This window comes from Haliotis cracherodii, unplaced genomic scaffold (assembly GCF_022045235.1).
Source record: "Haliotis cracherodii isolate W230 unplaced genomic scaffold, xgHalCrac1.p SCAF_22, whole genome shotgun sequence".
NCBI classification, from domain to species: Eukaryota; Metazoa; Mollusca; class Gastropoda; order Lepetellida; family Haliotidae; genus Haliotis; species Haliotis cracherodii.
Window position 1 is genome coordinate 6,084,836 of NW_027266278.1, and position 23,844 is coordinate 6,108,679.

Below are 23,844 nucleotides of genomic sequence, written 5' to 3' on the forward strand. Positions count from 1 at the left end.
CCACTCGGGGTGGCGCCCCTCATGGTTTATTCTCCCTGCAGTGTTTTATTGTACGATAAACAACTCCCACTCGTCGTTCATTTCTTGAAAAACAAATGGACAGTCGTGGTTACGTGCAGTCTGTTACAATGGGATCAACTATATGATTTAGAGGCTTATATTTGCATGGCCGTATATCCTTGAATGTTACACGGCAGTGTTGCATTGATTTCACATTGTCAAAACTCCTGGACATATATACATGTAATTGTACCTTTCTCTGGCTCGTTTCGCATGCAAGTGAGGTTCCCCTTCACATATTGCAGGTGTTCCTTCACATCGATTGCTGGCTTCTTGCGCTTCACCTGGATTACCAACGTACAAGATGATGTTCAGGATGCTGCGTTGCAGTACGAGTAGGTACATTTTTATATTCATTGTCTAATACCTTTTTCCTATAAAACACATACGTATGTTTTGTTTACTCGTTTTGGATTGGTTCCTTGTCTATCCGGTCTGATGACCGATTGACAAAAGTGTTAGCATGATATATACTGAACACAATAATAAGGGAGTGTGACTGGCTTGGGGATATATTTTATGCATTCTACACTGCAAAAATTATCCCCAAAGTTATTCATGATCCCTAACCTTTTATGGGTCATAATATTTTATAACCCAAGATAACTAATTATCTTAAAGTTTATCACAACAGAGTTTCTCTACATATAATGTCTCAAAAGCATTGATTCTTTACATATATGCTGCCTCATTCCTTTTTCTAACTCTTTAAAAACAATATTACATGATGAAAGAAATTGGTTAATCAGCTCTGACTTGAAGAATTTTGATTTAATCATACGTTTTTATTTTCAGGAATGTTTGTGTTGTGTACGAAAAGACATGTTCATGTTCACCCTAACAGTTTAACACCTGAAAAAAATGTTTGTTGTATCAGATTGACTATAAATGTAGAGTAGGGCACAAATAGCAGAGGATATAAATCGCCAGTTTTGTATATCTCAACATACACCGGCCTGTCATGATTCGTACTATCGACTTATCTTTATGCAGAGATTTCTATCGGAAATGGAAAGGAATTTGTCGTTTTATTAACGGAATCGCACTGGATAATTCAAATTAATAAAGTATACACCATTTTGTTAAAGCTAAACTTGTTACCTCTTTGATATGAATGGACGCCCTCGTGATGTCTGTCTTTGGTCTGCTGGGAATACTGACGGCCTTGTGTCTGCTGAGGAACACCAACTTTCCTGTGCCTTTAGCTGACATCTCGGGGTAGTCTGGAGACAGTACTCAATTAGACTTTTACGTGTTACGGTTTCAAAACACTCTTCTGCATAAAACGGAAACGTTAGTTTTCTCGAATCGTGATTAAACAGTTCAAACATAAGAGCTTAAAGAACAGAATGGAAAATTTGTTCAGGTTTGTTTACCACAAATTAGTCAATAAATTGTTAATTTCTTGATAACATGTTATCAGAAGATTCTGTAAAATATTTTTCATTCGTCAGCATACGTGTCTGGATCCGCGTAAGAATTTAATGAATGCTTTCATTAATGGTAAAAATAGTTCCTTCTAGTTGATTGAATTTGGGATGAATTGGGCACTGTGTTAGTCTATAAAAAAACTGTAGCGAAAATGTACATCTGCCCTGTCAAACTCACACAATCACTGTTGAAGTACATAGCATTAAGCTGAGTATGCAGTCATCCAAACAGATGGTATGGGCATTAGTAGAAGCGTCTTAAAATATTTTACTACCGTTGACAGCCGTAAGGGGTCTGTTGTTACTTGAAAATGCTTACCCATTTCCGTGAAGTTGTTGACCGCTTTTACAGGGCGACTGTTTTCATACGGGTTGTATCTAAATAAAAATCAGAAATAAGCATAGTCATATTGGTTAATAATGAGGGATGTATACAGTTATCAACGCTACTGAATAGGTATAGTGATTGGCTTACCATTACAATCATTTTGAGTGTGGTGCTCCTTATATAATATCTATATTCATTGAGACCGAGAGGGGCAAGTCCAAAAACACCACACCCGCGATTGTGGGGTTTACAAAAGTGTCGCTATCTCACATTAATCTCAAATCATAGGATATATAACTGAAATAAGACCAAATCCTATAAATATGATAACATCAACATCAAGATGTCCTCAAGGGAAATATTTAATATCCTCACCCTTCTGCAGTCTTATGCATGACCTGTAACTTTTCCTCCACCTGAATGGTGTGCATAGTCCCGAGGGCAGAGTCGTAATACAACGTCTGAAAACATAGTCATTAATCAACATTATAGTAATTTAATATATAAATATTGATTCCACGTGAGTCTTCCACTCAGGTTCAATTTCTTGGAAGACATTCCTGATTTAAGCTTATTCTGCCATACCACGCCATGCTGTTTAGTCAGATTTAACACAAACAAGTAAATGTAATGCTATTCAGTTGACTTATTATTTAATTCAGTTGTTTTGAGTTCTTGGGTCGTATTCCATGTGTGATGAACCCGTCACTCTCAGTGCCTGCATATTCAAGTGATAACTATGACTAATTAATTATGATTTGTCAACAGAAACAAATTATGAAGAATGGGGATGTCCGAGTTACGTGGAAATTCTCCAATTTGAAACACATCACTACTAAATTAGCTCTGGGTGGAGCACGTGCACGTTCCTGAAAAATAATTGTGCGTTCGGAAAATGGGATGAAGTCACATGTGTGTTTTATTATGCGCTCGTCCTGTTTGCATCCAGGCTTTAATCTGCCCAAAACAATGTGATGAAAAAGACACAGATGAGCTACTGAATCTTAATCACTCATAATAGGAATATAGTCACTGTCCATTATGAAATGTCATTTGAACGTATAATGGATTTACAGAAGATTTTTAAAATCAATATCACTTTCAAACATTATTTTCGTAATATGTTTTATCGTCAGCGGCAGAAACTACGTCATCTACCTTGGTATACTCTGACGTCGCATGCTTGACGGGGTGGTGGCCAGGGTGCCGTGTCTTGGTGAACACGTGACCTGTGAGAGTCGGCCGCACAGTGTAGGTGGCGTTGTGGGGACCTGGAGTAGGAATGTTACAGATACGCAAACTCAAATAGCATAAATGAGTTCTAAATTCAGGAAATTGTCAGCTGTTAAAGAAGAAGACAAATATCAGCCAAACAGCTATATAGATTCCCACTATATGAGACTGTGTGACTGTCCATGTTTGCATGCAATAGCACTTCGATAAAACATATAACCACGATCAAGATAAAAAAAACCCCAATGTTTTCAGATCATTTTGCTTTTAAGCAGTTCTCCTGCCATTTCGTTATGTGACATGCGTGCTTCCCCTTCCCTGTGTTATGCTCTGATGCTGGCTTCATTTAGATTTGACTGCTTATCGTGACTTGGCCAACAATGCCACAACTCCCTGGCCTCCATCCTACACGACCACAAACCCTCCACGACCAACAACCTATCCACGACCACCAACACCAACTCCATCACCCAATACATAACCTTCCCAAAACCGTTTCCCAGATCCTTACCCTCATTTCCAGTCTCTCTCACGTGATAGCCCCAGCCGTCGTCAGTTACATGGACATGGTTCTGAAAAGACAACCAAGAAACTTAATATTCGTGTGATTGATACATTGTACCCAGATGCTATGGAGTGAGAGAATGAACGTTGTTTTGCATCCCAATCAGTACAATCAGGATTGGCTGCAATAGGGTCACCCTAAACCAGTGGACGACAACATAAGCAACAAACCGTCGGGCTACGATGAATCGTGGATTCAAACGCACGTTCAGAGGATCCTGAAACGGATAAGGGACGCAACACTCCACCTAGGACCACTTTGATCCCCTGACTTTTTGTAGACAGGCTTAGTGTTTATCATGTCCAAATGATCTGTCTGTTTTCTGATATCACTTGATAGCACTGACGTTTTGTAGGTAATAAGGCTAGAGCGAAATATATGTATCGACCGGAATGGCGTGTTTCACCGTGACATATTATTTTTAGAAATATGTCCAAAATGAAAACATTGTTGGCATTGGTGAAAAAAATGAATAGTTTCTTTGAGGGTGCTTAGTAAATAAATAGTTTGTTTGAAATAGCTCGGAGAAAATTGTTGTTCCCCAAACAAAACCCCACCACTCTCCCCATACAAATCAAATGGATGCTCCCTTTTTCAATTGATAAGTACTGCCTGTTAACATTAAATCTGTATTCCGATAAATACTGTATCCATCCCATTCAAAGTTATATATACATACTAACGTCTGTTAATAATCTGGAGATCATAAGACGTTTGTCAATGTGTTTTTCTGTAAGCAGTGTAAGATCAGGCAGACAATTGACTGCAAATACTGTAATGCCGTAGCATTGGCCGATTGGATCAATGACATAACTAGAAACCATTGAGTGAGTGAGTGAGTTGGGTTAAACGCCACTTTTAACAGTATTCCAGTCATATCACGGCGTGTCAGCTTAATGTGAGAGGAAAGCCTGAAGTGATGCAGGTCTCAGACGTTTACCACTTCGGTGAAACCCACGAGCACGGGCATGGTGCTGACAAACCTTGAAACATAATCGGGGCGAACCAGGATTCGAACCCACAATCTAAGTTTTGTGGCGTGCCTAAGGGATGCAACTCTGCACAGCGAATCGCGGCGCCTTAGACGACTGGGCTACCCGTGCCCCCAGAAAAACATTGACATACATGTATGAGATAATTGCTCAATCGGTTAAACGTCTTCAGCTATCAATAGGCTAGTGAATGCTGTGTCCCCTTATAATGATGTCCATATTTCGAACAGAATCATATCTGTACTGACTCAGCTAGAGATTCCTGGTCTTTCTGGTCTATGCTGGTCGTAAGTTGATCGGGTGGTCAAGAAAGTTGACTGTCCGTTATAGTCACCCGACGCCGTTTTTCGTTTCTCATATTATCAATAACTAGTTTGCCTCGTCCATACTCGATTGGGGGGCACGCGTGTCCCAGTCGTCTAAGGCGCCACGATTCGCTGTGCAGAGTTGCTTCCATTGGGCACGCCAAAAACCTTTGATTGTAGGCTCAAATCACCCATTATGATTCTAGGTTTGTCAGCACCATACCTGTGCTCGTGGGTTTCACCTGAGACCTGCATCACTTCGGGCTTTCCACCCACATTAAGCTGACACGCCGCGATATAACTGGAATACTGTTAAAAGCGGTGTTAAACCCAACTCACTCACTCCATACTCGATTGGCCGCCGTCATATGGCTTGAAAGTTGCGTCGCTATTGTACGGCGTTAACGACAAACAAACATACATATTTATTGTATAGTCGAGGAGCGTTGGCCAATTTTCACAAGATGAACTTAATCTTCGTCTTCACAGTGGTTGGACACGCGATATGTTTACATGGGTAATATGAATACGGCGCTACCACCGAACTGCTGCGACGTGCCGTTTCGTGGACGCTGAACCATGAATACGTAATTCTCAAAGAGTTGGCGGCGAGATCCGTTCATTGGTTACCTTTGTTAGCTGTGTACAAAAGGCAGCGGTGTTGTACCAGGAAGCAGAACTTATGAAATCTTAAAATTCCCGGACGTCAAATTTCCCGTCAAGACAGGGGGGCAGTATTTGTAAGGGTGTTAGCGACTTGAAATTTTCATTTGTGTTTATTTCGTGACGAGCGTTGTTACATTAGTTCTCCAACACACAATCGGCTTCAGCCCCGTGTAGATCCGGTTTAGAATTGGTCTTCAGTAACCAACTCGTGTCGTAAGAGGAGTCTAACAGAATTGGGAGGTCAGGCTCTCCAACTTGGCTGATGAATGCCATCGTATCTGATGCCAATTGTGCAGATCTGGCATTGAGGGGATTAAGGGAAGGGTTAGACGTTGTACTAAAATCTGAGGATGAGCAAGTCTTTCACCCGAGATGCTTTTCTTAGATGAAGATTGAAAAACAATTGACAACAGACATAGATAAGAATATTCATTTGTGTGAACACTTACCTCTTTGCTCATTCTATTCATAACTATGTATACTACTCAAAAGAAGCTAAGGACCACCCTATTTTGTCCTATAAATATGATATGGCAGATAAACTATAATCATATGAAGGAGTCGAGTGTTCAGTAACTTCTCTTGAGTAGTATATTTGATCATGTCAGCAGTCCAAAAGTGTAAGAAACAAAAACGCTAGAAATTTAGCCACATTAACATGTCTAATAATTTTCATACCGTCATTTCAAAACTTTCCTTTAAAACTTGACATTTCCCGTGGGTCAAAAGGAAAGCTGGAAATTATGCAGGTTGTAGATGATAACGACTTTGGAATTTGCTGACAAACCAAGCATCGTAATGAGGATGAAAGTGGGATTCGAACCTATTATCATAGGGTTCTGGGACGCCCAAGGGAAGTATTTCTGCCTTCAAAATGGCAGTGTTTTGGACGACGGGCCACTCATGCCCACGCAGGGAGTCTAATACTATGTGGGGAGGAGTAGAAAAGAATGTTTTTTCGACATCCGTTCACTCGATATAGCGTTTACGTCGATGTTACGAGGTAGATCTGAATCGACTGAGAAAAAACCCAATAATCAATCACTGTGATGAAGTAACGGATTTCCGCTTGTCTCGAACTATTAGTAACTCGATGTATTTCCCACGTATGGTTCCGAGGACAAGTTAAGAAGGTTTCACTGTACACTAATCGATACTTCTTGTTTAAAGTAAAATTATAGTTACGACAGGGTTGATGCTATGATCGTTTTGTGCAAATGGACCACTCACAGCATTATGACACATGTTTTCACGGGGATGGGGTGGATTTAAGGTTAAAGCGTTCTCTCGTCACGCTTAAAACCCGAGTTTACTTAACAGGTATAATGATGATGTCTGGTGTCCCCCCGAGTGATACTGCTGGGATACAGCTTAAAGTGGTCTGTGAATCATCGAGACTGGATCAAACAAACCAGTGGTTGACTGCATGAAGGACGGTCCACGTCATCGAGGCACAGCGCCACGCAATCAGCCACGTCACCATTCGACCCACAGTAGTCCGCCCCTACTTTAAGCATGGAGAACTAGAATCATGTCTAACCCGGGATCCCCATCGGTGCCCAGTTTAACTCTGGGAGATAAAGACCCCTGATTAACTGTGACATAACAGTCAGTCATTACCTCAGTGGCCTGGTGTAGACGAGACGCGAACATGGCGGCGGCTCCCTTCTTCATGGCAACAGCTTCATCGTCGTCGTCGGGAGGGTGGTAGACGTGGAGAATCTCGCCATGGGGCGTGATCACAAACGAGAACCTGCGAGATACAGTTTGAGTGTAGATATGAAGATCTGATATATATCATGGTCAAGCCTGACACATCTTGAAGACTTGAGATGACGGGCAGTGTCAAGATGAACTTTGCGATTGATTACATTTATCCTGTCTTCATTGAGACGTTGTCTCACCTTCACAAACGGTAGTAGTTACAACGTCTTTTCCCAGACTGCATTTGGCCCTCGTCCGTGTAGCAACGCTTACCTACCCTAATAACTGCAAACCTAGGATGCAGCATAAACTCACTCCATCCCTCAATCACTCCATCACTCACTCTCACTTACTCTATCTGTCACTCCATCACTCAATCCATTTCTCTCTTCATCCCTTTCTTGCACTCCATCACTCACTCACTCACTCACTCACTCATTGTCATACCGTGATACAATATCAAGACATTTGCTACACATAACATTTCCACAGATATGATATGAACAGATATTTACACGTATTCGCGCTCTACTAACTATTACCATTTCGAGAAGTCCAAACGGTGGCCGATGGTGTCTGAAATTAAAGAAGAAAATGAAGTGAGCATGAAGTAGGTTTTCAAATGTTAACAGACACATTATGTCTAGCTTGACAACAAGGGCAGTATAAACAGCAAACAGAGCTAACACTTAGCCTCCCCTTTCACAGCAACAAATTGAATCGTTCGGCCTCCCCTTACACAGCAACAAATTGAATCGCTCGGCTTCCCCTTACACAGCAACAAATTGAATCGTTCGGCCCCCCCTTACACAGCAACAAATTGAATCGTTCGGCTCCCCCTTACACATCAACAAATTGAATCGTATCCCGTATTGAATATCACACCCCTTACACACCAACAAATTAAATCGTTCGGCTTCCCCTTACACAGCAACAAATTGAATCGCTCAGCCTCCCCTTACACAGCAACAAATTGAATCGTTCGGCTCCCCCTTAAACAGCAACAAATTGAATCGCTCAGCCTCCCCTTACACAGCAACAAATTGAATCGTTCGGCTCCCCCTTACACAGCAACAAATTGAATCGTTCGGCCTCCCCTTACACAGCAACAAATTGAATCGCTCGGCCTCCCCTTACACAGCAACAAATTGAATAAATCGGCTTCCCCTTACACAGCAACAAATTGAATCGCTCGGCCTCCCCTCACACAGCAACAAATTGAATCGTTCTGCCTCCCCTTACACAGCAACAAATTGAATCGTTCGGCTCCCCCTTAAAATGTTACAAATTGAATCGTATCCCGTATTGAATATCACACCCCTTACACACCAACAAATTAAATCGTTCGGCTTCCCCTTACACAGCAACAAATTGAATCGCTCAGCCTCCCCTCACACAGCAACAAATTGAATCGTTCGGCTCCCCCTTACACAGCAACAAATTGAATCGTTCGGCCTCCCCTTACACAGCAAAAAATTGAATCGCTCGGCCTCCCCTCACACAGCAACAAATTGAATGGTTCGGCCTCCCCTTACACAGCAACAAATTGAATGGTTCTGCCTCCCCTCACACAGCAACAAATTGAATCGTTCGGCCTCCCCTCACAAAGCAACAAATTGAATCGTTCGGCTTCCCCTTAAACAGCAACAAATTGAATCGCTCGGCTTTCCCTTACACAGCAAACACTGAATCGTTCGGCCTCCCTTTACACACCAACAAATTGAATCGCTCGGCTTCCCCTTACATAGCAACAAATTGAATGGTTCGGCTTTCCCTTACACATCAACAAATTGAATCGTTTTGGCTTCCCCTTACACAGCAACAAATTGAATTGTTCAGCTTCCCCTTTAACAGCAACAAATTGAATTGTTCAGCCTCCACTTAAACAGCAACAAATTGAATCGCTCGGCTTCCCCTTAAACAGCAACAAATTGAATCGCTCGGCTTTCCCTTACACAGCAACAAATTGAATCGTTCGGCTTCCCCTTACACAGCAACAAATTGAGTCGTTCGGCTTCCCCTTAAACAGCAACAAATTGAATCGTTCGGCTTTCCCTTACACAGCAAACACTGAATCGTTCTGCTTCCCCTTAAACAGCAACAAATTGAATTGCTCGGCCTCCCTTAAACAGCAACAAATTAAGTCGTTCGGCTTCCCATTACACAGCAACAAATTGAATCTTTCACATCCCCCCTCCCCTCACACAGCAGCAAATTGAATCGCTCGGCTTGCCCTTACACAGCAACAAATTGAATCGCTCAGCTTCCCCTTTTACAGCAACAAATTGAATCGCTCGGCTTCCTCTTACACAGCAACTAATTGAATCCTTCGGCTTTCCCTTACACAGCAAACACTGAATCCTTCGGCTTCCCCTTAAACAGCAACAGATTAAATCGTTCGGCTTTCCCTTAAACAGCAACAAATTAAATCGCTCGGCTTCCCCTTAAACAGCAGCAAATTGAATCGCTCGGCTTCCCCTTACACAGCAACAAATTGAATTGTTCGTCCTCCCCTTAAACAGCAACAAATTGAATCGTTCGGCTTCCCCTTAAACAGCAACAAATTGAATCGTTCGGCTTCCCCTTAAACAGCAACAAATTGAATCGCTCGGCTTCCCCTTAAACAGCAACAAATTGAATCGCTCGGCTTTCCCTTAAACAGCACTAAATTAAATCGTTCGACTTTCCCTTACACAGCAACAAATTGAATCGCTCGGCTTCTCCTTAAACAGCAACAAATTGAATCGCTCGGCTTCCCCTTACACAGCAACAAATTGAATTGTTCGTCCTCCCCTTAAACAGCAACAAATTGAATCGTTCGGCTTCCCCTTAAACAGCAACAAATTGAATCGTTCGGCTTCCCCTTAAACAGCAACAAATTGAATCGCTCGGCTTCCCCTTAAACAGCAACAAATTGAATCGCTCGGCTTTCCCTTAAACAGCACTAAATTAAATCGTTCGACTTTCCCTTACACAGCAACAAATTGAATCGCTCGGCCTCCCCTTACACAGCAACAAATTGAATTGTTCGGCTTCCCCTCACACAGCAACAAATTGAATTGTTCGGCTTCCCCTTAAACAGCAACAAATTGAATCGTTTCGGCTTCCCCCTAAACAGCAACAGATTGAATCGCTCAGCTTCCCCTTAAACATCAACAAAGGGAATCGTTCGGCTTTCCTTACACAGCAACAAATTGAATGGTTCGGTTTCCGCTCACACTGCAACAAGTTGAATGGTTCGGCCTCCCCTTATACAGCAACAAATTGAATCGTACAGCTTCCCTTCACACAGCAGCAATTGTCATGCAAAGCTTGAAAGTCGTATCCGTGACCATTCGTGTCAAGACGAATAGCGACTCGAGTCCCTCTCATGGCCATTTTGCTTTGTTAGTTTGCATGGATATGTTCTTAATAATACACGGTTGACATTTACAATCATGAGATATTCAGTTTCGTGTCATTTTCGTCTGTTTCAGACTCTACTTAAGCTTTTATAATCAATCATACGCGCATTCCTACTGGTTTGTGGTTTCGTAATCAACACTGTTCGACAATATCTAGATGACGAATATTGTTGCAGGTGGCGGGTAAGAGCGAGTTGAGTCGAAAGAGGAACCGTTCAGTGACGTCCCCATTATTTTTATGACCTCTCCACCATTTTATCGCGATAAAATCCATCTATTATGGGAACAATTTCTTGTTACAATAAGTTATTCATTCAATTTCTTTACAACAAGCCATTCATCGGGTTTAGTGTCACTTGAAACGACACGCATTTTACGTGTATAGATTTCTTCACGCTTCACGTGAGCACATAGAGGGACGGAGGGAGGGTGGGGTGGGGTGGGGTGGATTTGGGTGTTTGTTAGTGATGGGATGGTTGATATATGGAGATGCGGGGATGTGATAGAGGATAGATGTGGGGGTTCATTGTGTACACTAATGTTTAATACAACCTGTTTTGTGTAGTGTGTCAATTCACAAATGTTAAGTGGCAGGTATATTTGCCAACGCCTAACTGAGGCATTCCGTGTGCTGGCATCCGTAGATCCCCAGACTGTAGCAGCGTGCTGGGGCTTGAGTAACAATCCCTTCACTATAAATAGCCAATGATAAAGACACGCATGTCTTCGTGGTTCATGTGAAATTACATTGAGCAAACTCAGACTTCGTAAACCGTGAAGATCCGGGGTAGAATAGGTCTTCAGTATCCTATGTTTGGATCGGGTGGTCAGGCTCGCTAACTTGGTTGATGCATGTCATCGTATCCCACTTGTGTGCATCGATATCATGATATCAATCTCGGAATTGTCTGGTCCAGACTCGATTACTTACAGACCGCCGTTATATTGTTGGAATATTGCTGTGTGCACCATTATACGACAAACAAACAAACAAACAAACAACTCAGGCTTTTATCTTGTCAGCGTTTAACCGTATTGGCGGGAGAAGGTAGATGATGTAGTTAATTCAGTTGTAATAGCAGTACTAGCTGAATTAGCTCTGGTGGCAATGGTGATGGTAAAAGTATTTTTTATTGTATCAGTAGTAGTAGTAGTAGTAGTAGTAGTAGTAGTAGTAGTAGTAGTTGTAGGAGTAGAAGTAGTTGCTACCTTCTGTGTGTTTGGTCTTCAGAGCCAGAGCATACACCTTCACGTAGACCTCTTGTCCGTCCCCGCTGTCTCCGACGTTGATGTAGCCGACCTGAATCAATCAAGAAATCAAGAAATCAAGAAATCAAGAAATCAATCAAGAAATCAATCAAGAAATCAATCAAGAAATCAAGAAATCTTAAGTCATGGTACTGATGAGGCCAAAGGCCTTAAGGTACATTGTCTGTGGCGTGTTACAAATTCATACATTTTCTTAGTTTCATAGCATGATAATTGAACATTGATAAATATCTCATAGTTTCTGTACAATCACAAGTCATTAAAGTACAAAATTTGTTACCGTTTGGGTTGTGGTAGAAATATGTATTCAGATATGTTGCTCTTAAATCAATATACAATCAGTTTTACAAATCCTACAAAGTATACGTTCTCTTGCAATACCTTCATATCTGCCTGTTTCAATAAATAGACCTTATTCACAGACCCAAGACGATGTGCATGAGAAGAGTGTTCTGTCATAGCCACAAGATGCTGTACAGGAGTAGAGTGTTGTATCATAGACACAAGATGCTGTACAGGAGTAGAGTGTTGTATCATAGACACAGGATGCTGTACAGGAGTAGGGTGTTGTATCATAGACACAGGATGCTGTACAGGAGTAGGGTGTTGTATCATAGACACAAGATGCTGTACAGGAGTAGAGTGTTGTATCATAGACACAAGATGATGTACAGGAATAGAGTGTTGTATCATAGACACAAGATGATGTACAGGAGTAGAGTGTTGTATCATAGACACAAGATGATGTACAGGAGTAGAGTGTTGTATCATAGACACAAGATGATGTACAGGAGTAGAGTGTTGTATCATAGATACAAGATGATGTACAGGAGTAGAGTGTTCTATCATAGACACAAGATGATGTACAGGAGTAGAGAGTTCTATCATAGACATTATCTCTGTGTAAGCAGGGTATTCGACGTATATTCATAATACCGTTTGTATAAACCCCCAAAAGGTTTAATGAATTGAATCTTACGTGTTTGCTAATTTACCCCAACCTGGTCCTAGACCGTCTCCGTGGTCTAGTGATAGACGCTCGGCATTTAGGGGCTAAAACAAGGACTGGTCGCCTTGTAGTCAGTATATTGTGTGTGTGAGTGGGGTATTCGTGTTTAACTGCGGTATGGTATCTCAGTGGGCCAGCACTATAACATCGGCATTAATCCGGACTGGTACACGTAGACACACACACAAATCAAGTTCATGTTCCTAAAGCTGTTTTCATGCCCAATGGAAGCTGTTCACTTCGTTGGTTATCCTCTGGCCTTGAGTTGACGTTTGACGTTTTTTATTTATTGAGACGTTTTATATTCACGTTGACGTTTTTTATTTACAGAGATGCTTTATATTTACGTTAACGTTTTATATTTACGTGGACGTTTTATATTTACGAAGACGTTATATATTTACGTTGACGTTTTATATTAACGAATACGTTTTATATTTACGTTGACGTTTTTATAGCTCATAGTCGTAAGAAAGGGACGATTAGATGGGACTCATACAAGCCCTCTGTTGTTCTGGGGTTACCACTCAGTTATATATGGCTCCAATATTTATATCTTATTTTTAACATATATGTTTTGAAGGTGCGAGTGAGACATTATTTGAACTAAGTCTTTGAATGACATTTAGAAGTGATACACATAAGGAAGAGAATTTAATGATATCAACTTCTTCATAATGAGAACACAAAGTTTCGGAGTATATGCTTACTCCTTCATTGGGTGAATGAATACTATGAGGCAGAGAATATATAAATGTACCTATAAGAACAACAAAAGTAATAAGAAAACAAAAAGTGGAAACTAAAAAAGGGAAGCCAACAGATAATTGGCGCTGATAGGTGATAAGCAATGGATAAATGGAAATCATGTTAACTGTTTTTAAGCTATATCGAATATCCTGAACAAAATATGTAACTTTTGTTTTTTCCATAACAGTGTCATGTTAAGCACATTTAAATAATATTCGTGTGAATATAAACTGTATTATAAGTAATAAACATGGCGCCCTTCGGGGTTGTGTTTGCGTCGATATTATATTATGTTCACTACCGCTGGGAATGTTATATTGAACTTTCAGTATAACTTTTATTCATTTTCTACAACCTATGAACATTCGGTCCAGAGAGCACTATATACCCTTTTATAGCTTTGTATAATGTGAACTAAACTGTGTCGGAACACTCAAAACGTCATAAAACCCTTAGAAGTGACATTAACAATAACCCGACCATACTTTGAATTGTTCGACAGTGAGTTGTGTTTGGGCGTAACAAAAAGGTGTATTAACACAAGCGCACAAACAGCGAGGACATACATTACATAAGCGTCAAAAGGGTTTTGTTGAGGTGGAAAAACGCTAAACGTGTGGCTTATAGAAATAGTTTGTTGTTCAACGCAACACTTACGGCCACGATCCGCGCCGTATGGGTACGATGACACCAAGTCCAGAGCCTTACCACCCACTCCATTCAGTGGCCTCTTACGATAAGAGTGAGTGAGTGAGTTGTGTTTAACGTATTCCAGTTATATCGCGGCGTGCCAGCTTAATGTGGGTGGAAAGCCTGAAGTGATGCAGGACTCAGCCTTTACCACTTCGGTGAAACCCACGAGCACCGGTATGGTGCTGACAAACCTAGAAACACAACGGGGGCGATCCGGGATTCGAACCTACAATCATAGGTTTCTGGCATGCCCAAGGGACGCAACTCTGCACAGCGAATCGCGGCGCCTTAGACGACTGGTACACCCGTTCTCTGCATCATTTACTGCATATATGGTAAATTAAGGTTTACTTATAAAATGTAGAATAGAATAGTGCCTGTTTCAGGTGTAAGCAATAATTATTGCTTTTCTGCTGCAATTGTAGTTTCAGCTAGTGATTGAATAAGATCAAAATGTGGAATTAGGCAGTGACTGTTACACCTGTCATGGCGAGAAGTAGACACGTGAACCGTTTTAGGACATAACCGACGAGGGTAAAAGAAAATGACGTCGACTTACTACTTCACCATGATTCGTTTATCCAGAAGTCCGGATGATGGCCCCCTTGGAACGTTGCCTTCTGAAGCGAAGTTACTTTATTTCATTTGAAGCATATTTTTATACGTCGGACCCGTGAAGATCCTGGTTGGAATAGGTCTCCAGCAACCCATGCTTGGTTACGGCAAGGGGGACTATGCTTGTCGTAAGAGGCGACCAACGGGATTGGGTGGTCAGGCTCGCTGAATTGGTTGATTTATGTCATCGCAATCCAGTTGCGTGGACCGATGCTCATGATGCCAATCACTGGATTGTCTGGTCCTGACTCGATTATTTACAGACCAGCCGTCATATAGCTGAACTATTGCTGAGTGCGGCGTTAAACAACAAACAAAAATATTATACATCGCTCTGATTGTGAGTTTGAATTACGGACCCCCGATAATGTTTCTATGTTTGTCAGCATCATACGAGTGCCCGTGTGTGTCACCACAGTGGTCCAGATCTTAGGCCTGCTTCACTTGGGGCATTCCTCCACATTAAGTTGACACGCTGTTATAAAGCTGTTTCTGAAATACTCTTTGAAACATTCCCCGAAACTCACTCACTCACGAACACCTGCGCCACTTTGGATATCCTTCCACATCAAGCTGACAAGCATTGAAATAATTGTTTATACTAAAGTACAGTTTAATACGTTACTCACTCATATTATCTCGAAATATTGATAATTCGATACCTTCTCAATGGAATTCAAGATCGGCTCAAACGAAGTGGTGTTGAAGTTCTCTTTGTGCTCGTTATATCGAACGCTGTTTCAAACTCATTAGGCCCCTAACATATATTGTAGTTACGCAGACAATGCACCTGATCATCTTAATCAACGCAGTCGCCATGTAAGTGATTAGTCCTCAGTCAAAACAGTTTTTCTCAACAGATAATTTATGAGGCCAAGCATTTTTTCCCCGACATCGTATTAAAATGTTTACAGGTCGAAAACATATGTCATGATCATAAAATCGATAGCACAAAGGTAATCACCTTGCCTAACACATGGGGAATTGGGTATCACTGGACGACTTGAGCAACAGGAGGCGGTTTGTCCCAGGATCCCGTGATCAGTCATGTGAGGCAGACGCAAGACAACTGCGTGGTTCTTACGCTTCAACTGGCACCCTGAATACATTGAGAGGTTATTTCGGAGCTCGTGTCGTGCAGCGTCATTGTGGGGATTGTCACGCCCCACATAGTGATCGTAATTCTGCGACTGTCCTAAGCCTAATGCTAAAACATGGGGTTACTTTGCCCTTGGATCAGGAATGATCATAATAACATTGTAATTCTAGAACAGGATTACGTTTCCGAAAGTTTTCATGTAAATTGACACCATAAAGGAGAAACTATTCGGGTCGTTTTAACAATGTTAATGGTAAAAATGATACTATTGGTGAAGGAGTAGGTGTAGGTGTAGGTGTAGGTGTAGGTGTAGGTGTAGGTGTAGGTGTAGATGAAATTGTAGATGTAGGTGTAGGTGTAGGTATAGATGTAGGTGTACATGTGGTGTAGATGTAAATGTAGATGTAGGTGTGCGTATAGGTGTGCGTGTAGGTGTAGGTGTACATACAGGTGTAGGTGTAGGTGTAGGTGTACGTACATACAGGTGTAGGTGTAGATGAAGGCGTAACTGCAGGTGTAGGTGTACATTAAGGTGTAGGTGTAGATGAAGGCGTAACTGCAGGTGTAGGTGTACATTAAGGTGTAGGTGTAGATGTAGGTGTAGGTGTACATGTGGTGTAGATGTAAATGTAGATGTAGGTGTGCGTATAGGTGTGCGTGTAGGTGTAGGTGTACATACAGGTGTAGGTGTAGGTGTAGGTGTACGTACATACAGGTGTAGGTGTAGATGAAGGCGTAACTGAAGGTGTAGGTGTACATTAAGGTGTAGGTGTAGATGTAGGTGTAGGTGTACATGTGGTGTAGGTGTAAATGTAGATGTAGGTGTGCGTATAGGTGTGCGTGTAGGTGTAGGTGTACATACATGTGAAGGTGTATATATAGGTGTAGGTGTAGATGTGCATATAGGTCTAGGTGTAGGTGTACATATAGGTGTAGGTGTAGGTGTACATATAGGTGTAGATGTACATATAGGTGTAGGTGTAGGTGTACATATAGGTGTAGGTGTACATATAGGTGTAGGTGTAGGTGTACATATAGGTGTAGGTGTACATATAGGTGTAGGTGTACATATAGGTGTAGGTGTACATATAGGTGTAGGTGTACATATAGGTGTACATATAGGTGTAGGTGTACATATAGGTGTAGGTGTAGGTGTACATATAGGTGTAGGTGTATATATAGGTGTAGGTGTAGGTGTACATATAGGTGTACATATAGGTGTAGGTGTACATATAGGTGTAGGTGTAGGTGTACATATAGGTGTAGGTGTACATATAGGTGTAGGTGTACATATAGGTGTAGGTGTACATATAGGTGTAGGTGTAGGTGTACATATAGGTGTACATATAGGTGTAGGTGTACATATAGGTGTAGGTGTACATATAGGTGTAGGTGTGGGTGTACATATAGGTGTAGGTGTACATATAGGTGTAGGTGTAGGTGTACATATAGGTGTACATATAGGTGTAGGTGTACATATAGGTGTAGGTGTACATATAGGTGTAGGTGTAGGTGTACATATAGATGTAGGTGTAGGTGTACATATAGGTGTAGGTGTACATATAGGTGTAGGTGTACATATAGGTGTAGGTGTACATATAGGTGTAGGTGTAGGTGTACATATAGGTGTAGGTGTAGGTGTACATATAGGTGTAGGTGTAGGTGTACATATAAGTGTAGGTGTACATATAGGTGTAGGTGTAGGTGTACATATAGGTGTAGGTGTAGGTGTACATATAGGTGTAGATGTACATATAGGTGTAGGTGTAGGTGTACATATAGGTGTAGGTGTAGGTGTACATATAGGTGTAGGTGTACATATAGGTGTAGGTGTACATATAGCTTTGGTGCAGGTGTAATGAGTCACGTTTATCTCCTGAAACAGATTTCACTGGTTTAATAATTTAAATAGCAGTGAAATTGTTATTAATGGATCACTGAAAATCAGTTATGACACCAGGTGTTCGCGGAAAGGGATAGACATGTCAACCGACACACAGAAGTCAATTCCTGTAAAAAAGTACTCTTACTTTAGATATCTCAGCTTTAACTAGACTCATAAGATATACATTAGGACTTAGCCAACTGTCGCTATGTCTGAACTCCAGCCTACGTGTGTAGTTTCAATGGCTACACACTTTACCACTGTCAACAAACCCATACTTGTAAAACACTTGAGGGTGTCAAGGCAGTACGGATGTTAATTTATTGAGAACTTATTACATTGAGATACAATGTTTGTTGTGTTACTAGGAGGAGAGGCCTTATTTGAAAAGATATACCTTAAAGCGAAATAGAAGCGAGTGAGTGTTGTTTGACGCCGCTACAAATAGGAGCCCCATACTGAGATTCGAACCTGGGTTTTAATAAGCAAACAAACAGCCGGACAAAAGGCAGTATATACTTGAAAACTGGATTTGACCAATAGAGTACAAACGTTATCGAAACATTACTATACTGAAAACAGATTATTCGAAATGGATTAAAACCAACATAAATGAGATCATTTTCATCAGCTGCTCATATTTATAAATTTTATTCAATCAAATGAATGAGATTACTATATAACATTTGCTATAATAATGTGAAAACTGGAAAGTGTGTGCCCATATTGTTATGAGTGTGCGAGGTTTTGCACCATTTTCAGTTTTATTCAAGTCATACCATGGCGTAAGACACTACAAATGGGTTCCAGGCAGTGTATCCTAGCGGATTCACGCCACTTCTTCAAAGACCCCTTATAGTCACCAGGTGATTGTTTAATACAGACATGAGCAGCACAGCGACTATCTCAGATCCGTCATGGAAGACCGCTGTGACTTTAAGTGGCTACATGTATATTATCACCCAGGGCGCTGCATTCTCTGCAAGTTTTACATGTATTAAAACGTCAAAGCTTCAAGTGTGTCCCTACTCATACATCTGTATCAGCCATACATTACCGTAATTGACGTATGAAGCTTCCACAAGCCAAGGGGCGGTCGGCGAGCCTAGTGGTTAAAGCGTTCGCACGTCAAGCCGAAGACCCGGGTTCGATTCCCGACATTGGTACAATGTGTGAAGCCCATTTCTGGTGTCCCCTGCCGTGATTTTGCTGGAATATTGCTAAAAGCGGCGTTAAACCATACTCACACACTCACTCACTCCACAAGCCAGCCCTCTCTAGAATAAGTCAGTGAATGTTGTGTTAAACACAACCGGGAATTCGACAGATCCCAGTTCGAGACAACAGGGTTCGATTGTACCACCATTAACCACCCCATCCCTTCCATCCACCCCACCCTCGAGAATAGAGTTAGTGAGTGATTGTCGTGATATGTCCCAGTAAGCAAATTCCAGCAGTGTCCCGACTCTGATAACATAGACGTATCGATACACGTCGTGGGGATGAGGCCTCACATAATTGGGTAGGTCAGACCACCTAATCCCCATAGTCTTTGGTTCCACCCACCTGGGGTACTTGAGTCTCACCTCGGGCTTGACAAATAATCAGCAAATACAACGCCTTTATTCCATGTTTCAATAAAAATCAGAATGAAATCAGAGTGCTAGTAGCGTGTCCGCCCCACTGATCTAGAAAGTGTTTTCACAACCAGCAAAAATCATTCGGGCCGTATCTGCACTGAAATCACCACGTGGCTCGACAAATTACTTGTAAAACCAAACATACGGTAGGCATTCGTGGACATTTTTTAAATGGCCTCTGTGGTACAGTGTTTGCACAAAACGATTTCATGTCTTCATGTCTTCAAATTTGTTTGTGTCGCTGTTGCCGCCAGTGACGGGCATAATAAATCGAGACTTCTTGGAATTACAATTGTAAAGGTAAGCCCACGCTTCCTAGAAAACTCTCGATTCATGCTAAAAAAACCTACCCTGTACATTCATCCAGTGCACATTGTTAAGGTCACCATATTCAGCAAAGAAGCACAAAGGTCAACCAGAAGGCCAATGTACACGCCCTTCCCTATCTTGATTCATGTCTACAAGATAGTTACATGAACGAGCCGGCCTCCCCGGTTTATTGTTTCAAAAGAATTGATTGTTAAAGGGGGACTGCGCTCCTCAATCTGAGGCCAGGTCTTGTCTATGAAAGGTAATTTGAGACATCATCTCCGTGTCATTGCTAGACTTAAATAGGTTTACATAGGAATTTTATTTTCTGCAAGATGGGCATAGTGCCCCTTTAGCATTCTTAAATATGGGGTAGCCCTAGGGTAGACCTCACTTTGAATTGTATCCTATATACAGTAAACTACGATCATAACGAACACGCTTATAACGAACTGATGGATATAACAAACTTACGTTTTTGGTCCCGACGTTTTGCTGTGGTTATGCTGTATATATGCTTATAACGAACTACGGTTATAACGAACTAAAATCAGTAGTCCCTTTGAGTTCGTTATAACAGTAGGTTACTGTACATAGATACTCTTGCCACAAACTACTTGTTGGCGTGTATGCGCCTATATTCTATTATTTGCATAAATAACATACATTAAATATATTCCATAATCAAAAATAAAAGTTCACACCTACTTTGGTTTGATCGTGTATTGATGTGTACAAATGCATATTGGATTGTTCGTTTACAAACATTCTCTGTTTCTATCCCGATATAATCTTATGTATGCAGAGCGTGTCACCTGTTTGTGGGACGGAGTCGACTTTTCTCTCTTGTCACGGTCGCGAAGTTCAGTCGATTTCAGGCTTGAGATGTTTCAGCCATTTTGAAACTATTAAAAGTGTGTGATCTTTTGAGTTTTAGCTTATCGCCTGGTAATGACACCGTCACCATGGCAACAAATCAGAGTAATGTGATCTGCCACTACTTATTTCTCTTTAATATTTGAAAGTATTCATATTTCGTTTCATGCCGTATTAAGTATATGAGCACGGGTGGTAAAGTCGCCAAACCACAAATCGTTGAGTAGAGCTGCTTCCCAGAGATCTACCAGACTGGTAGGTTCGAATTCCAGATTTGCTCTGATTGTGATACTTGATTTGACAGCACCATAACCGTTCGTGGGTTTCACCTAAGTGGTAAACGTATAAGACCTGCATCACTTCGAGTTTTTCTTTCAAAAATAAGCTGAACATGTGTACAACTGAAATACTGTTAACGACGCTCTTTTCCATAAGACACTGATTAGGTTTTGTGTTACGGTCTCGGTTACTTACTCTATACACGAAATGTATAGAGGCCCCTTTAAGGTAAACAGATACTGAGAAATGAATATAGCAAATGTTTAAATAAAGGTGAATAAATACATAATAAAATATTTTGATATATGAACCGTCGGAAATAAGCAGCAATCACACTGGGTTAGGAATGGCTGCTTCATCTCAACAAACCGACATCCAGTGTATTTAATGTGTTATTTACTTTGTCCAAGAATACCCAATCATGTAAGATACATATGACTTTTACGTCAATCTTTAGCATTCCTTTAGACGTATTCACGTATTTCTTATTTTAGGATATTTGATTTCTTTTTGTCGCAGATTTAGAAATATAAGCAGTACAGAAATAAAATAGGACTCCACAGCTTACCTTGGCTATTCTGCTTCATCTCAACAAATCGACATCCAGTGTATATCATGTGTTATTAGTTTGCAAAAGAATACCTGATGATGCACGGGTAGATTTGAATCTAACGTCAATCATTTCCTTTAGGCCTATTCGCTTATGTCTTCCTGTTAGTATATTTTGATTATGAATACGCGGAATTGAAATAAATAAGCAATATGGAAATAAAATAGGACTCAACAACTTACCTTGGCTAATACTTGAAAATCTCCAATATTTTTCACATTTGCATTGGAATCATACTTGTACTGGTACTCAAACCCCGGTTCAAAGTTAATGAAACTTGAAGAAGCACATGTCAGTAAAACAACTATTCCACAAATTGCCGGAAAATGATTTCCCTGCATTTTGAAGAATAAATTCTTTTCCAAAGTTGTATAGCTTTATTCTACAGCAGGTCTTACATGACTGAACTAAGTTTCAGCTCAATTCTACACACATGGGCAGGTGCAGTGTGATTGGGTCAGGGAAACAAGGAAGTTGATTTAAGTGTAAATATAGTTGTGACGGGTCCCTGCAGCACGGAGTTTTCTTCAACCGCCCTTGATACAAATCTCTAGTGGAGACACGCAACCATAACGACTACAAAAAGTAAAAAATGTCAGTTTGAACGAGCAGTCCTTACGATCAACGAATTTATTTACAGCAACGCTGAGTACAAGTTTGAAGGCTTACTCTCGACAAAGAGATTTATGTCTATGCAGTTGTATGTACAGAGATATTCACAATGGGCCGTGCATATTTAATCTGAAACTAAATTATCACCAACAGACAGCGGATGTTTCTATTGAACTGTATTGTACAGTGAGGTGCAAGGGGAAAATCCACGACAAAGGGAAAATTGTTTTCATGACATAACTGAGCGCTATCACAGCGGTGAGGCGATCCATTTGAGCAACGCGGTGATGATGACATCTGATGGGTACCGAGCTTTTGTCAATATTGGGGTAGCTTATTGTCAGTGGTGAATCTAGAAGAGCCACTTCCGAGTTATTTTAGCTTTGAAATCAGATTTTGTAAAAGAAGACTAGTATTAAAAAACTAAAATATGTGATTTAATAAATGTCATACACAATGGTCTCAAAGATTGTTTTGGGTTGATGTTATAGATATTTCATAACTGTGTGGAATGGAGAGGAAGTGAGTTCTAGCCGTCTCATTGGGTATTTAGTTATATCATGACATGCCTAAAATATTAAACACATGAAACCGGGGCTATAGTAATGGCAAAGCAAGGATCAATATCGGGGATTCGAACCCTCTATAGTCCGCTTGTTTCCGTTTCTCGACGCAGCGCTGCACTGAGAATGAACTTATCATTTATATTGGAATCGACACCTTCATACCAGGAGTAACAAACATCGCAAAATAATCGTATAACGAAAATGTGTTTTAAAAGTTTAACGCCGCTTGCAACAGTGTTCGAGTTATGCCATTTAGCGCTGGCTTTTGTCAGGGGACCGAAGTAACGCAGTCCCTAACACACAGGCCACACTCAACGCTATTTCCATTGTACAGTTACATGGTTAACTGATGGTTATAGTCTACGCATGATCCTTTGTTGACGCAGGATTGGCTCCGAACAAATACCAAAACAGTTGCCTTGAAGCGGACAACGAAGTTTTCCTGAATGAGCCTATTTACTTAAACTACAGTCGCACCAGGGTCATGATCACGTGTAGTGGACTCAACGAGTCTGTTTGAGAGCTCCTTAAATAGTATTTCAGTTACACCACGGTGTCGGCAAAATGTGTTCGGAAAATGTGTGTGTGTGAGTGTGTGTCTGCTTGTGCCGGTTTTTATAGTTTTATTGTGCAAGCCAACAGAAATACCATGCAGGGATACCTACAAAGACAGAGTATACGGACCAATCCTTGTTTTATCCCCTTAATGCCGAGCGTCAGGCAGGGTAACAAGTACTATCGTTTAAGGTCTTTTGGTATGACGCCGCAAGGGGATCGAACCAACGACCTTCTGCTCTCCGGACAGACGCTCTATTCACTAAACTACGGTGGTGGTGTTAACCTCATCGGTAAGCCACGATTACAGGTCTGGTACAGGTGAATCACAAGTACTTATCCGGGATTCGAAACCACAATTAGCGGATCCTGCCATGGCTAAATACAACG

At 41.1% G+C, this 23,844-nt stretch overlaps 1 protein-coding gene across 1 annotated transcript in view; it reads right to left on the minus strand.

The window, feature by feature from the left end:
• LOC139471162 (uncharacterized) overlaps positions 1 to 22,062 on the minus strand; it is a 132,130-nt gene extending 110,068 nt beyond the window's left edge. The window contains exons 1-10 of the mRNA XM_071253435.1: positions 21,904 to 22,062; positions 11,897 to 11,987; positions 7,826 to 7,859; positions 7,200 to 7,332; positions 3,563 to 3,623; positions 2,977 to 3,089; positions 2,194 to 2,279; positions 1,810 to 1,868; positions 1,162 to 1,283; positions 254 to 344 (exon numbers count right to left, since the gene is read on the minus strand). Coding sequence (XP_071109536.1) covers positions 254 to 344; positions 1,162 to 1,283; positions 1,810 to 1,868; positions 2,194 to 2,279; positions 2,977 to 3,089; positions 3,563 to 3,623; positions 7,200 to 7,332; positions 7,826 to 7,859; positions 11,897 to 11,987; positions 21,904 to 22,062 — 949 coding nt within the window. The remainder of the gene's footprint in view (positions 1 to 253; positions 345 to 1,161; positions 1,284 to 1,809; positions 1,869 to 2,193; positions 2,280 to 2,976; positions 3,090 to 3,562; positions 3,624 to 7,199; positions 7,333 to 7,825; positions 7,860 to 11,896; positions 11,988 to 21,903) is intronic.
• Between the last annotated feature and the right edge of the window lie 1,782 nt (positions 22,063 to 23,844).